Source organism: Saccostrea cucullata, unplaced genomic scaffold, assembly GCF_032062105.1.
Source record: "Saccostrea cucullata isolate Sc308-1 unplaced genomic scaffold, CSIRO_AGI_Scuc_v1 ctg81, whole genome shotgun sequence".
Lineage (NCBI taxonomy): Eukaryota > Metazoa > Mollusca > Bivalvia > Ostreida > Ostreidae > Saccostrea > Saccostrea cuccullata.
The window spans coordinates 402,093-419,104 of NW_026931903.1; the positions used below are offsets into that span (position 1 = coordinate 402,093).

General features: G+C 35.2%; 2 protein-coding genes across 3 annotated transcripts in view; one reads left to right on the forward strand and one right to left on the reverse strand.

The window, feature by feature from the left end:
* The first annotated feature begins 2,605 nt into the window (after nt 1–2,605).
* Nucleotides 2,606–6,974, forward strand: LOC134233992 (leucine-rich repeat-containing protein 15-like). 2 transcript variants are annotated; one of them, XM_062716053.1, is made up of 3 exons: nt 2,606–2,743; nt 3,220–3,301; nt 5,130–6,974. In XM_062716053.1, exon 3 carries the CDS (start codon nt 5,164–5,166, stop codon nt 6,910–6,912), a length of 1,749 nt encoding a protein of 582 aa, XP_062572037.1. In that variant the 5' UTR covers nt 2,606–2,743; nt 3,220–3,301; nt 5,130–5,163; the 3' UTR covers nt 6,913–6,974. The 2 variants fall into 2 exon arrangements, with proteins under 2 accessions (XP_062572037.1, XP_062572038.1); XM_062716054.1 differs by lacking the exons at nt 2,606–2,743; nt 3,220–3,301 and adding an exon at nt 3,361–4,457.
* Nucleotides 6,975–8,103: 1,129 nt separating this feature from the next.
* LOC134233990 (uncharacterized) overlaps nt 8,104–17,012 on the reverse strand; it is a 79,238-nt gene continuing 70,329 nt past the window's right edge. Inside the window, 13 exon segments of the mRNA XM_062716049.1 lie at nt 8,104–9,193; nt 10,809–10,940; nt 11,565–11,807; nt 12,054–12,386; nt 12,747–12,863; nt 12,986–13,123; nt 13,258–13,448; nt 13,543–13,774; nt 13,870–13,983; nt 14,196–14,753; nt 14,987–15,100; nt 16,011–16,259; nt 16,797–16,927. Of these exon segments, the coding sequence (XP_062572033.1) occupies nt 8,598–9,193; nt 10,809–10,940; nt 11,565–11,807; nt 12,054–12,386; nt 12,747–12,863; nt 12,986–13,123; nt 13,258–13,448; nt 13,543–13,774; nt 13,870–13,983; nt 14,196–14,753; nt 14,987–15,100; nt 16,011–16,259; nt 16,797–16,927 (3,148 nt within the window). The 3' untranslated portion in view covers nt 8,104–8,597.

Consider the following 17,012-nt stretch of genomic DNA (forward strand, 5'->3'; position numbering starts at 1 on the left):
GTTGATAATAAAAAATCCCTTTTATAGAATATGTAAAATAATTTAATCAGACATGATATATCTGGATGGAAAGATGCGTTGTTCCATCCTCAGGTGGACCCTCCATCATCGGCTGTTTCGGCGCTGTCCACTACAGCCTCCAGAGGTGCGCCGACTGGGATGATCAGGTCCAAGCCTATAACCACTTGGCTCTACATCACTGCTGTTCTATTTTACTGTCTATCTCACTACTGTTTATTGTCTTTCCAATTCTCTGCTCTTCCTCTCCACAACTACATGGACGTTAATTCCGCTTCCCTGCACAGACTCCCTATCAGATTGATAGCTCCCATGATGCCAATGGCTCTCAGTGCCCTCCACATGGACTGCCTCACGAATCCTCTACAACCCACTTCCACTGGGAAAACACCAGACCTTCCATCCATTTTGCTGACAATCCTTCAGAAGGTCCTGGTACATCAGATTTTTCCTTTCATACGCATTCTCCATCCTATCTTCCCATGGCACTGCTATAATTCCAAAATAATTGTCTGTCTTGTAGCCACTGACCAAATTACTACCTCCGGCCTCTTTTTTGTAGCTACTAGTATCATTTTAGATGGAAATGCTAATCTTTCCTTGAGGTCTGACTGCATCTATCAATCTGTTATTGTCTCCAGCAGACCACTTTCTTCAACACTAACTTCATGTCCTTTTTCACCTTATTTTACAAAGTTGACAAATCTCAGACCCTCTCTGTTTTTCTTTGACTTTTTGATACTTTTCTCCACGGTGTCAGCTATATTGGCTAGGACTCTATCATGTCTCCAAGTGTATCTCCCATCTTTTAAAGCCTCTGAGCAAGCTGATAATATGTGCGCTAAGTTTGCTGGTTTACCACCGAGGACACACTTTGGATAATCTGTCATTCTCCATGTTACCAGATTAGTTTGACTGGGAAGAACATCATAAACTGATATCAGCTTAAACTGGAGTAATGGGCATCATCATCAACTTAAAGTTCAGTTGTTTAGTTACTGATCTTGACCAACTGGTAAGGAATACCGGTAATTCCATGTAAAGATTTCTAAAAGTGTCTGTAAGGTGTGTTTATATAAACATTTGCATATTCCTATGTAACCAAACAAGCTTTATTTCTTTTTTGATTTCAATTCAGTTGTGGCAATTAGTAGTGCCAGTAAGAAATCGGATTAATGAAGAAATTATATGGTCATTACAAAAACAATAAACATGTTTGACCATGACTGACCTTTCTCTGATAGTTAAGAATCCATGCACATGAGACGCAATTATTCACAACTAAATGTTTTAAAGTTTCTCACAAATAACCTGACGCTCCGTGGATTTTCTTGAGTATAGATTTTATGGAATTGTAATGATTTCGTTGATATTTATCCTTAACTTCAAAGAACTCATGTTAAATGTACGTCTTGAGCTAAGATCCATGTTTTCCTTTACTGTTATAGGCTTTAAGTTTTTATCTTTTTTGCTGTTTTGTTCGACATTGATTGTTTGAACGTAGTTGATATCTCTGATGAGAAACTCTGGAATGTTCCCCAAACAACTCACAAGAAATATACAACTGCATACACTGTATATCATTTATTGTCAAATTAGAGCCCAAGATTGATTATAAATATGGAAAAAGAATTAAAGATTATATGCTGCACTGTATCTGCAATTTATTATATATAACATGTATATATATCTATTTAGTATTTAACTGCAATGGGGAGCAAGATCGAAGGGAGGGCATCATGCATGCATGAGAATAGTATAAATTGCACTTCTTTCTTATACAGAGAATGTGAAATACAACGAACACACATTGCTAACAGTAATTCGTATTATTTAGCAGGCTGTCCTATGACAATAAAATTCTTAAATTATCAAATAAAACTACTAAAAAATCTTGGATTTTATGTCAATTTGCATTTTTGCTAATAATTCTATTTTAATTCTATTCTAGTAATTTTGAAGACGAATTCTTTCAAAACGTGTTCTTATGTAGTTTGCAACTGTTATTCTTTCATGTCTTTGCTCCCATAAGATTTCTTTTAGAGACATTTTTAAAATCTAATATATATGAGCCCTAAGAATTAGTCTGACTACTTTAATTTGACCGTGAAATTAAATTTTGATAATAATGCTTCTTTTATTATCATGCTATCCTTAAAAAAAAAAGAAAAATAAATAATTCATTGTCCTTTAAACACTACTTGAATTATTAATTCATTTTGTTCTACGGTGTAGAGCTTTAGAAACAAGTCCATCGGATCTAAAGCAAAAAACGCGTAAAGTCCAATTCAGGTATGTGCTAGAAAGATATAAAAGTTAATACGTAATCATATTAAACTTTATGGGCCCATATAGAGATTTACATCAGAAAGTCACAGTTTAAAGTCAAAAGGATTAGCCAGATTAGTTGTTTTATATATATGTAAATATTGGGCGAAATAGATATTTAAATGAGAAACGCGGATATACCACAGACAAAGCTGGAAAGTCAAATATTGTTGGATTATAGCAGCGCAAGTGTTTACCATGCTTAAAACCCTGCACAGGTATATGAACACTATTTATAGTTCAGTCGGAAATGTGAGGCCGCATTGGATGAAGTTTCTTGAATCCTGAATGGCATTTACAACGCTGCTGAATGTAAAATCACATTGTTAGAAGTGTAGGGGGACATTTTTAATGCATAGATTGACGGCCACATGAATTCATCTTACGACGTTCACAGGTAATTTTTCTAAACATTTTTTTTCCTTCGCTTTTTTGCATGTTTCCAGGTAAGTTTACAGTTGGGGTACTTTTATGGCCTGCAATGGCAAACCCGTGGGTATAAACAAAGCCATTAAGTATGGACAAACTTGATTAGAACTTGTTTTGTACCCAACATCTGAGAATTAAATATTTCCCTAGGTAAAACATAAATTTATACTTATCGTCTGCTATGAATGTGTACATGTTACACTTTTTCTAAAGGGTGAAGAGACACCATATTTGATATAGATTTTCACACCTAGGAATCATTTTGTCAATAAACTTGTCAGTCGGATCGAAAGAAGGATAATTGACCCAAAGTGATTGTAAATAAACCATGTTTAATATTGTCTTATCCATTAACCGAATCATAAATTAAATTTTTATGATATATTTGACCACTTTATATAGAGGGGGTCTTAATATTTATACAGTGTGTTTGTTTCATTGCAGTGTACTTCGTTCGTGCAACTTGACAAAGCAACAGAAAATATCTCCAGGAGTCTAGGGATTTGTCTTCTATGTCACAATCAAGGTTAGTTATAAAAGCTTTTTATGACTAATTTATACATACTTTAAGGGTTTTTAAAAATACTTTGATTTGCATAAAGGAAACATTTAAGTTAAATTATCGAATCTTATTTCGACATGCATGCACGGGCCTCAGAACACCCGACTTTTGTTGTGCAGTGCTCCGCTGCCGCAGACGTATACAATTGAAACCATTACACCTCTGAATGTTTTTTTCTTTTCGTTTTCTGCTGTATATAAATGGTAATATCGGAATGTGGAAGCCTTGAACGGGACCCCAGAGAGCCTAGTCAGAGTTTGACATATGAATATTGTCTAATACTTCTATCTCAAAGTGATATTGAAGGTTGTTATACAAGAGCGGCGATGGAAAAAAGACCGATCTCAGAATTGTTAAAAGAGAGGAAATCACAATAGAACTTTCTTAAGGGGATGGAGTGGCCTTTCACTTTAGAGCTAAAATCCTTGCAAAACATAATGAGAGAAAACTCGGTTTGTAAAAATGAATGGTACCATACTAAATCATAAGAATTTGATAAAGTAATTGGTGTTTCAAACTTGTCAAAATCCGAGATGAAATACCATATTGTTTAAATGTGATCTTTAAAAGTGATATTAATCACGATGTTGTAGATTGAGATCAAGTGATTATCTCGACACGCCTGAGTAAATCTTTTTTCTCCGATTTCATTGGCAATTGACACCATCTGATATGACCAAAGATAGTCATCACGAATTTGTTTCCACCATAATGTCTCTTGTTTTCGCGATTTATGACCAGATAAAGATATTGGACTTCTCTGGTTCCATGTCTAGTGTACGGGTGGACGATTTTCGGATTAAATATTTAAACGTATCTGGTAATTAAACCCCAACCTTCGGGTGACCCTCGAGGGCCCATTAACAACATACTTACACCTTTACCCCATTAATCAATAAACTTAATTGTTATTTATTACACACTGTGTCATCGCCCAATTGCACTTTAAAATTCGAAACATGTTTTTCTCATAATTATTAGGTGGCAGAAACCCAGAACATTTCTGAATTATTCATTATAGGGCATAATGTTTGTATACATGGTATACGTTATCTATTTCCTCTTACACACTGTTTATCCATGACGAGACTAGACGGCTATTTCCTGATAGAAGGGTCAGGTAAAATCGTTTGAAACTTCTGTTATTGTCATTGTTTCTAAAACTGCCAATTAATTTTAACCAAAATGTTGTCTGTTGTCTACACAGGTTTCAGAACATATGGTCAATTAATTTGAAAATTGAGTAAAGAAAGTTGTTAAAAGGATATCAATGGATCCCGTGTTAAATGCTTCGGCTCAAACAGAAAAGGTTTCGCTTTTAGAAGAAATTATCAACTACCTGTGATATTTAGCAAGGTTTTTCTTTATGAAGGACTGTTTTGTCATGTCCTTTGTCACCCCTTAAATCTATTAACTTCTTATCTGTTAATGTCCTGTAGAAAAATTTTAGAGGGTTTATTTTATCTTTCCATTTTTTGTTCTTAATGGGAAGATTCCAGTCGTACATTGTTCGTGCAGCATTATAAAGCTAAAACCTCTTGAATTGTAAGTTAACACTAATATTTAACTTTTATGCGCCAGGATATTCCTATAAAACACATTTTTGCATTATTTTTCGATTAAGATTTATGCCTTTAAATACTCGGCTTATCTTACGCCATAAAATCATTTCTTTTATTGCACAAATGTGTCTGCGCATTAATGTTAGTTTTTAATCTCTAACTGTTAAAAAAAGACAGGTGTATTTTTGTGTTTTGCAACTGTACAAAATGAATTTATTCTGTTCTTGAAGGTGAAACGAAAAATGCCAACACCATCAACAGAAGATGAAGGTGTGCTACTTTGATGTTGTTTTCGCTGCCATTTTGTTCTGCATTGTTGCCAAGACTGCATCTTGTCCCCCGCCATGTCGCTGCCATCAGAAGATGTACACCTATTGTGACAATGCTGCACTAACCGCCAACCAGTTGGAAGGGGTTTTACAGAATACCCCAACAACAACAACATATTTAGATCTGAGTCAAAACAGTATTTCATTCCTACCAGACAAGATTTTTGAAAACCATCCTCAATTGAACAATGTAAATTTTGCCTGGAATGGCATTGGAAGCATATCGCCGAAGGTTTTCGTTCCGTTGACTCATCTGAGAAAGTTGTTTCTAGAAGAGAATAAATTAGTTGTTATCAATTCTGGATTATTCTCGTCACTTAGAGAACTGGAAATTCTAAGACTGGACAATAATAAAATTGAGGATATTCATAATACCAGCTTTGAAAATCTAACGTATCTGGAGGAAGTTTATCTGAATGACAACCATTTGTTTGAAATCCCCTCTTTGTTATTCTCAAAGACCTCAAAATTACGGGTGTTGGATCTCTCTAATAACCTTATAGAATACATCCACGATGGAACTTTTTCACAACTGGGAAATTTACAAGTTTTATCTCTAGCAAGTAACAGAATTCGCACGTTACAGTCTTTCACCTTCCGAGGACTTGTAAATTTGAATCAGCTAAGTTTACGCCAGAACAGACTCTCCCTGTTACGGGCATCGGATCTGGATCCCGTGAGAGGAAGTCTAAAGGATCTGGATTTATCCTCTAATCTACTATCCGCTGTGAAAAGCAATGCATTCAGGGATATGGTACACTTACTGAATTTGAACGTCAGCGAAAATAATATCGAGTTTATCAATGACAGTGCGTTTTTTGGGTTATCTCTCGACAAGTTGCTTCTGAATGGCAACAAGTTAACCCAGCTCTGGAGGTCTTCGTTTCGTGGAGTGCAGAGGATTGCTTATTTGGATTTAAGCGCTAATGAAATAGCACGCATAGAAACGGGAGCATTTGATAGTTTCAATGAATTCATATTTGTACTGGATCTTTCCAAAAATAAACTTACTAAAGTACAACATGGTATGGTGCGAGACATGAAATATCTACAAGTATTAAACTTAGCTCAGAATGAAATAGACGAAATAGTAAATGCTGCACTGAAAGACCTAACAAACCTTCAAGAACTCAATATAAGTGAAAATAAATTTACCGTTGTTGATTCAAAGGATTTCATAGGACCCCTCAATTCTTTAGGACGTTTTTCTTTAGAGTGCAATAAATTGTCAAAGTTTAAGAATTTTAATTTCAACAGAGAAATTTATGTTTCAATGAATCTAACACTCTCTCATGTTCAGTCACGGTCTGTGAATGTTTCTTGGCCATATGAGAAAGGACTTCAAATGTACTGGTCTTTGATTATTAAATGTGTCGATTCGAACACTTGTCCTTTCGACTCACAGCCTATCTTTTTACCCGCTTATCAGGAAAGTCATGTTATAGACAATTTACAGCCGATATCGCAATACTATGTGTGTATTAATCCAGTATTTGCTGAGAAAAACATCCATGTTGAACAATGCCTCTTCATTATGACGTCAGAGGAAGTAGTGACCACTACAAAGGCGCCTTCGACAGTGATCAATTCACAAAAGACGTCTGGTGCTTCATCAAGGACTACATTTTGTGCAATGTTGTCAATGACATATTTGATAATTTGTTTATATGAATTTATAATGTAAATATACAGAAACTATTTTATCAAATTGTTTTCATTTGTTTTCTCCAGACGAATTATGTGGCTCCAGGCCTCATAAGTATACATGTATTAAGAAAGCATATATTTTGTTGTGGTGTCCTCAATATTCTCTACAGTAGACTTAAAAAAACATCAAAATCAAAACATCTAAGCAATAAATATGGGTTTATTTTCCTGGTAACCGTTACACTCATAATGTTATTCAATTCAGAAATAATTTTATGAGAAGAACCACATCAATAGGATTTTGTTCGTAAAAGGCCTTCAGAATTTACAGTGATAAGAAAATTCGTGTTAAATTTACGAAATGTTTAGGTTCTGTACTTTACCTCGGCCTGGTTAAGCTCGTAAAATACTTTGAGTATTGATTTTGGGATATCATTTTAAAGATGGAACCATATAGTCCACGGCGGTAAGCTTTCCTGCAGATCTAAACACACAGCTTGCACAAGGGGCGGATGTCGCGGGGGTACCTGCTTTGTTTTAAGCACTTGTCTTCTCTTCGCCATTGCAAATATTTACCATTGATTGACGACTGAAGTATTGGCCCTTTCTTGTTTCACATTATGGTCTAACTGTTAATGCATAATCGTGTTTGGATAAATTCAAGAATGAAAAGTTATGATTTAAGTGGTCTATTTAAGTGACAGCTAAGGAATTTTAAGTAAACATCACAGGCCCGTGCTATAGGTAAGCAATTTACCTAATAACAATCGAAAGTGCACGTTGCATTAAAACAAACAGAAAATTCTGTTTAGCGACAGGACTTTTTATTGATAAAAAGAGCAAAACGTGCAAATAAATGAAGATTTTTGACAAATCGTGCCAATTTATAACTCCGGATGCATTTGAAGGCAAATGTTCAAAAACGGATTTGAAAGGGTTTTGATCATGGTTCGTCTAATTCCTATAACGGGACATCCCATCTCTTTAACAGCATAGAGTCTGCCAATATCCAGTCACCAATTAGACATTTCTCTGCTTTGATGTACCTTAATTGACGCTTTGATGTGCCGACCGGTCTTTGTCACCTTTTGTTGTCCTGATCCAGGTGACCAGACCACCAGAAAGGTCACTATGGCGGTTATTCATGTCCAACACGGTCTGAATCGTTTCCTGATTTCTTTAAAGCATCTTTTCTTCTAGACAGTCATTCAAATTTTTAAGCGGAAAATACAAGTCATAAAAAATATTTTATTACAAAGCTATATAGTACAACGTTGAACATTATTGCGAAACTTCATTTCTCTACCATTCGTTGGACTTAAAATGTTTTTCTAAATGGTACAAAACAATAAATAAAAATCCCACTCTAATATCATGCATTCTTTAATACTTATAGTTACATGTAGTCAGTAAAAAAATATGTAACAATATTAAAAGAATACGTTTGATGTAACTAAACAGTTGTGCACAAAGACTTCTTAACAACTAAAAAGAATATATCAAATGGCACTTCACATAAATACTACTAGATACATATAAGAATTCATCGATATAAATATGAATTGAAACACGTGTATATTTTGGCTCTGTATCATACATTATATAATACAACCATGTAAAATATGCTGCAAAACAACTGCTGCGTAGATTCATATTTTACAAAACGAACGTAATTTGTTAAATTTACCCTACATGGAATGACAATTAAAATAATCTACAATGCTAGTTACCATCATCTTCACCAAATTCGCACATTTGATTAATGACGTCACTCTCAATTCCTTTTAAGGCACTGTAACTGTTCAGTTTGATCAGATCTTTGTCGTCTGCGGACGCGATGTCCTTGATTTCTTGTGCCGCCAGTTGCCCAGCGGTGTCAAGACCGATTCCTATAGCAATGACGTGGGTACCGTCCTCCTTTAACTCCCTCGCTGCCGGGAGGGTTTCAGTGGCGTTGATATTGGACCCTTCGTCCGTGATTAGGATCACCACGTTCTTGGCTGACCTTCTGGCGCCAAAATCGTTCTGCAGAAGACCGTGAGCGGCCCTCAGTGCTAGCGCCGTGTTGGTACCCCCGGGTTTGTACCTCACCCCCTCTATCGCAGTAGTCATGGCGGACAGAGCAGAATAACGACTAAAACTGAAGACGACCTTCACTTCCTGATTAAAGGTGATCATGGCGAACCTGTTGTTTCTGGAAATTTTGTGCATCTTTTCCACGACGGAACTTGTAAAATTCTTGATCAGTCGGAAGTTTCCTCGTCCAACACTGGAAGAAGAGTCGATTACTATGGCAATATCGAAGCTGCTTGGGCAGGCTACAAAAGATAGCGTATTTTAAAATTAAATAAAGATAGTATATAAAACAGAATGTTTGAAAACAATACATATTATATATATTATGAATGAGAAATTAAAAGAAGTGAAGACATGCTGTTGTGATTGATACCAAAGAATGTTAAAGGAAATAGACTGACCAAGATGTTATTTACTAATCTATTAAAGTTTTGTTTAAATGTTTATTTACCGAGGGAATGTAAATTAACTTTTTCAAAGTATTTTTAAAATTCATTTCTTATTTCTTTTTTTTAAAAAACAATTTTACTTCTCACATAGTCACCTGGAAAAAAAATCAAAGCTATCAATTGATTAAAAAATTCATTTATTTAACATGCCATAGTGGTAAATCTTGAGTTTTAAACACAAAAAACCATGTAACTAAATGTACGATTTAAATGACAAAAGAAGAAAAAATCATTATGATGTTTTTTCCAGAATCTGAGGATATGTGCAACACCTGCATCATATACTGAACATAGAATAAGTATAAGCCCATAAAACCCTGTTGGATATATTACACGACCCGGTAAACAGAGACACTGTAGGAACTGGTACGAATAGTTGTCAAAAGTATACAGTACCCAAGATGTAAAATACATTCCATCATAAACCAGGTATTTTATTTCACGTATATAACCGACTGCAAGAAACTTTACAAGAAATTATTTAGTTTAAAAATTATACAGCCAACAATAATAATGTACAACTGACAAAAAATAAAATCTGATTAATGCTTTAAGATTTAAAAACAAGTATTTATCATTGTCGGATACATATTAGTAATATTTCTTTTTACAAGGAAATATGCCCAAATATGCTTGTTATATGTATTAAAAAAGAATAGAGGAAATAATTCACACAATTGTGAAAACTGTATGAACTCGATATTTTCAGATAACCAAGGGGCCTTTTAATCTGACTTTATAGCCGATATAAACCCGTTTATCAAATTTTCCGGGCCATTGAATACAGGCGAAAAAAAAAATTAAACAGCAAGGCACTTTATACACTGTCTTAATGTGTTCAGTCCCAATATACGTTTTTGTGAGAAAGAAATCGATTTACCTGTTAGATGTAGAATAGCCTACAAACCGCATATTTAAAATGGAAATATCTTAAACATTTTAATGAGAAAAATTATGACATATAAAAATTTGCAAGTGTGACTTCCTTTGAAACGAGAAATTGGATATTTGAGATTGAATGGATTTTAAATGGTGACACAAATTGATTTTGTTTGTTGGAAATTTTTAAAGGAAACTAGATAAAGGGACATAATGCATTTTTAAATTCACGACAGTACAAAAAATGTTTACTTATATAAGAAATATTAACAAAGTAGTGCAAACAGTACGTAGTGACAGTTATCCTTATTATCGGTAATATTTCGGTGTAGATAGACCTATTCAATGTTTTGTTTTTTTTATCGTAATTATGTGCTTTGTTTCCCAAGTGGTACAGACATTTTAATTTTTTTTCATTAGTACAAGAAATAGCATCCAACTACAAACCAGCGAGTTTTCCAATTTCATTCTTAGCCTGCAAAGTATATGAAATTGATAGAATATCCTTCATTTTATGAACAGTGCTCACCTATCTCACAAAGAGCCCCGGTGAATCCTGGGATACAGTCACACCTGTAAGTTCCGGTGACAGCAGCAGACACACAACGGCCGCCATGTTTACATTTTATTTCATTGGTGTCACATATGTCTTTGTTCATGTCTAAAAAATACAGAAAACACTTTAAATTTATCTATACTTTTAGAAATGAAAATCTGCATAAGACCCAAAAGACTTTTTACACGAACTGTGTCAAACTGGAATACGTTTGAAGATAGTTATGATCTCAGAATTTACATATGAATAAAAAGAATTCTTCATATGGGTTTATTGCTATGTATCTTTCTAACTCGTGTGATATTATAATAGAAAGAAAAAAAAATACCGATGTTCATTTTGTTATGAAAGTATTAAAAAATATATTTCGTTTACTTTCTCTTTTCATTATGTTCAAAACAATTACATTTAAAATACTAATTTTGAAATTAATTAATTGTGACACCTCTGTAAACCTTGGGTGTTACAGTTAATGCTTTTAAAGCTTTCATCAACGCAATTCCGTTTTTAAAATACATGAATTTCCAATAAATTGGAAATGAAAATTTTAACACCTTACAAAATTAAAATACTGCTGCAAACATCTCTAATTTAGTGAAGTTTCGTTAAGAAAAGGAAATGTAAAATATTCCATTATTACACGTATCGTATCTTAAAGCGTCCTGAAGTATGGAACCATATTTAAAATATGTCATTGTAGAATGTAAAACTTTAAAAAAAATAATCTACCTGGTGAACACATTTTGTTGAAAATAGTACCCCCGACACCCGGAAGTGCGGAATAATCATTGACCCAATACACGTTTTCAGACGCTGGCTGAGAGGCGATGTCGTCTATTTCCTGTCTTTCCATGTCTCCAGAAAAGTCGACGGCGACAACAAATACATGAACTCCTTGTTCCCTCAACCGCAGAGCTTCGGGTACAGTGTCATCAGCGTTAATGTTTGAGTTGCCGTCCGTGATCAAAATTACTTAACATATAAAAAAACAGAACATTATATTATATGTAAGACTGCTTTAGGAGTTTTGCTAATAATTTTTTGCCTTATTCTTATTTTTTGATCTTACTGGTATTGGTGATTACCGGTATTACAGAATCAGCCCACAATTGTCAATAAAAATTAATCACGTGGAATTGCAATTTCTGTATATACATTTTGTACTAGTAATGATTTGACTACATGTAGTTTGAACGAATACGCTAAATTAATACATACGTGTGTTTGGAACACTGGGTCTGTCCCCATTATTAGGGTTAAATATCTCTTGTCGAACCATTCTCAGTCCAGCGGCAGTATTAGTACTTCCGTACCTGTACTGCATGGCTGATATTGCATTCATAACCTCCTTTTTGGTATAGAAGCTGTTGAGATGGAACCCCATTTGAGGCTCCGAGCTGTAAGAGACAAGGGCGACACGATTGTCTGTTTGACCAATAGAAATCTTTTCCACCAAGGAGTAAACGAATTCCTTCATTCGGTCCACATTGTCTATTCCAACGCTCCCGGAAGCATCCACAAGGAAGGCAATGTCAGCAACATTACCATTAGCTTAAAAAGACAATCAAACGATGCATTACAACAACAACTAGCCTATTGAATCCAACAGTGAGTACTTTTTTCTCTCACATATACCAAAGCAAATTAACCGTACACATTTCTTGAGCAGTGCTCCTTATATCATTGAAACATATACAACAATAATACAATGCTTAATCGACTTTATACTACTTTAGATAATTATTTGTACCAATAAATATTATAAATAACAAAATGTCCTCTTTAGTATGGGAATTAACACTACGTGTGTTATGTATGTTTTTTTTTTTTTGCAACAGCTGCAACACTAATTCCTATTCTAACAACATTAGAACTCTTTTTTATTGCCTATATGATTCAGTATGGACTTACTTTCTTCACAGTTCTTTCCGGCGAATCCTTTGGTACATGTACACGTGTATTCCGTACTCGATAAACTTGTACATGTTCCGTTATTCTGACAGGGGTTGTCACTGCAAGCAATGTTCTCTGTAGGGAGTATTAAAAAGAAAAAAAATCAGATATAACCATATTGTAACCTTAAAGCAATGAACCCTTAATATTTGTTTAAATGTCACATTTGTGAATTAGAATAAGAATCTCAGATGTACCATTGCAAAGATATGTCATAATAGTGTCTGTGAGACTTGTCAAGCTATCGCCATTTGAAAGGAAATGTGCGTTGGCTAGCATCGGCGGCGATACAGCAGTCTTCAGGAAATTTTTATCTGACTCCGATAAGTCAATTCCTAGAAAGGAGAACACACAATAAAGGATACATGCCCATGATATTCAAATATAGAACAGGCAGAACGCTTATTTTGCATCAACTGATCTCAAAGAAATCAAAGTAGATAGGCTTATTACAAATTAAATCCTGTACCAATTCCAATGATATTGGTCCCTTCCATTTTTAGTTTTCCAGCCTCTCTGATTAGTTCACTCTCCTTGCGCATGCTCTTTGTTATAAAGATAATAGTATTCTGTACATTAGAACGGTCAGAAGGTGTTCCGAAAATCCTTAATCTTGCTTTACGCAGAGCTTCCATAGGCACAGGGTCTGAACGTTGACGTCTTCAAATGCAAAAGAAAAATTTTATTGTCTGAAGATGATAGATATATAGTCAAATAATATCGCAACATAATTTTTCATTTGCCAACATCCTACCGTATTCCAGAGACTGCTGAATTTACATTTCTCTTCTTCAAACCATCCCTAAAATCAAGTCGTACCATAGCGCTTCCAGCAAACTGGACAATTCCGACGCGGAAACCAGTTCTTCGGAAAGCCATTCGTCGGACGAGCTGCTTCATGAATTTTTTCATATCCCTGAGTTCTTTCCGACTTACATATCTAGAGGCATCCACAGCAAAAACAATGTCTCCCGTAGAAGGACATCCTAAATAAAAAAAAAATGTCAGAGCGAACTGTAACTTCTGGAGAAATAAAATTATGTGATCCCAAAAACTGAACGTTATTCAAACTAATTCATACTCTTTTGACACAGATCTCCGGAAAAGCCAGGTTTACATTCACAAAGAAATCCCCCATTGTTGTTCCTGCAATTCCCTCCATTTCTGCAAGGACTGTCGGCGCAGTAGTCATTACCTTTGATTAAAGAAATCCATGGTAAGTGACAGCTTTATAACATAGTAAACATATATTTTTGATACAAAAAGTTACCGATGGGAATAGCTTGATTAGTAGATATATATTTCAACGTGTCGTTCCCATCAACTAGTACTAGCGTTGAAGTACATGCAAAAATTTAAAAAAATGTATGGAATGCAATAAATTGGCTAAAAATAAAAACTTCTCACTGTCGTAGATTGGATCCAAAACCTCATCGCGCATTTCATAAAGCTTGGCCTCATCTGGAATTTCCATTGCCTTCATCCCTTGAGCCAACGCGATGCTTTCCACCTCATCTCGCCTATGCATGTCTACTGTTAAGGGGACAATCTGAATGTCGGATCCAATGGTTAATTCCGCCTCTTGCATTGTCGTATCCTCGTTCACTTCCACAGACCCGTCTGTTATGAGGTAAGCTACGTTCTTCACGTTTGGTCTGTCTCCATTACCGTTGAACATATTCGTTCGGAGACTTCTTAATGCACCTGCCATGTTTGCTTTTCCTCTGGTGTACCCAATATGGTCAACCATTCTTGTAATAGTATTCGTATCCTTATACTGTCCGATACCAAATTGTATCATGGGCGAGGAGCTGTATTTCATGGCACCGACCCTGATGTCACATTCTTCAATGTTCATTTCTCGGACAAGGTAGTCAACATACCCTTTAATACGCCTAAAAGTATGTTCCCCGATTCCATCTGAAGAGTCCATGACGAACACGACATCGGCTGGATTTCCACATTCTTAAAAGGAATATGAAAAAAATGCTGATATAATTTGATATTTTAAAAAGCTTCTTGGGAAAATGGAAGTAGCATGCATAACTTTAGTGTTTAAAGTGCTTCTTGAAATCAGTTGAAGAGTAATTCAAAATACAGACAAAACATTATTCATCTTGGTAACTTGGTTTGTTAGCAGTTCAGTATTGTGATTTTCATGTTTTATTGGAGTGTTATAACGACAGAATAATCCTTACTTTGGTCACAGTCTTTCCCGTGGTAGCCATTTGTACACACACACTGATACGAACCAATGCGGTCTATACAGAAGGCACCGTTCTGACAAGGTTTCGTGGAACAAGTGTTTGCATCTATAAGAAAGATTCATGTATAAAATACGTCATAATGGAAACATCTTATAAAAAATTGACACGTGATATAAAGGTTGCAATATTGTTGAAAGAAATACGTAACGCACGGTACCAGGTAATCTATATATTTTTCTGTTGTTATTTAAAGAGGCTGGGGGGGGGGGGTGGCGGGGTGGCAGCCATTTTCAGACTATTTCGATCTCCTTTAAAAGGAGAGCTCCATATAAAGATATACGAAAATGATCAAATTTTACAACTAAAATGTATGGATTTTTTCTTTGCCAAATGATAGTTGACAGCTTAAGATACCGTATCTAAAAAATAAGTTAAATCTGGTGGTTAATTTGTGATTAATTGTTGACCCCCCAGCCTCATTAAACCGTTATAATCCGTATAATACACAAAGGAAGACTCTTATTTTGGTATCCTTTGTTAAAGTACTAGTATTCAAGATTTCAATCCGTAGGTGACATAGATGAAAAGGGATTGAAGCAGCTAATCTTTTACAATTTTTCCATATTTGGAGTTAGCGATAGCTTTATTGAAACTGGATACAACTAGTTTTAAATAGAAGTATATTGTTGTTAGTGCTCTAAATGGCAGCAATATGTTTTGCCATTTTGTAGCGCAGTGATAACAGTTGAAAGGTACGCTCTAGAGTCCAGGAGTACGGAGTTGATCCTTATTTTGCATGTCTTCGGGACGTGGAGATGGATCCTTCGGATGAGACCGTATAAATTGGGGTATCATGTCAAAGTAAGCAGGTAAAAGATCCCGAAACCCTTCATGCCAAGTTTGGGACTAAATTTTGTGGTACTCTCTAACAAGCAATGGTATCTAAATTTCAGTGAAAAAAAATCGAAAAGAAACATTTAACAGACAAACAAGGAATGATTGATCTATTATCTACCATTGCACAGTGGATTGACCAATGTAGAACCAAAGTTATGCAGGGCATCAAAGTTTTCTACACGGAGTAGGTTTTCCTTGACAGGAGGCGTTGTCAGACCAATCAGTTCTTCTTCCCGATGGGTGTATCCTACTGCCACCGTTAACAAAGTGGCCCCGGTTCTCTTTAATAGTAAGGCTTCTGGGATGGTATCCTGAGGGTTAATATTCGATTCACCATCAGTGATAGTGATAACGACATTCGGGACATCTATAAGAAAAACAAGGTTTAGAAATAGGGAAAAGAAGTGGATGTATTAAGTGTATCTTCATAGCCGAATTCTTAAGAAATAAGGTATCATTTTTAAACTATCGGGATATAAATATGGGTGGGTCACGAGATTGAATTCCATAAAGCCCTATGATGAATTTAATCTCGTACCAACCCGTATTTATAGCCCGATATATGTTTTAAAATGATACCTTATTACTTATATTTACATTTGTGACTTATTTATACTTAATATTTGCTTGATTGTGACTTTTAACGTGTGAAATGCGTTATTTTTAAAACCCAACGACATGTATGTTATCCACTGAACGCGCGTCGACCCTTCATCACGTCATAGAGAAATTACATCGAACGTTTATCCATACGCACATCTATGACCTCTTGACCCCGTACTTGTATTCATACAGCTATAGATACGCATTGCTTTCAGTAGTGTTATATAAAGAAAAACATTTGCAAATGTAAATATTTTTTCTTAACCAATAATAAACTTGACAAAATATGAGAGTCACACACCAACTCGGTCTCCTGCTGTGGATATAAACACCCGTTCCCTGGCAAGACGGAGAGCAGAGGAGGTGTGTGTTGATCCATAGACGTAATTCACTCGCTGTAACGCACTCTCTATCTCTGCTCTTGTACTATATCTGAAAGACATAATAATAATAATAATATAGTATCACCTTTTGAATGTCAAATCAGTTTAGTATGCCTATTTGTCATCTGTTGGTT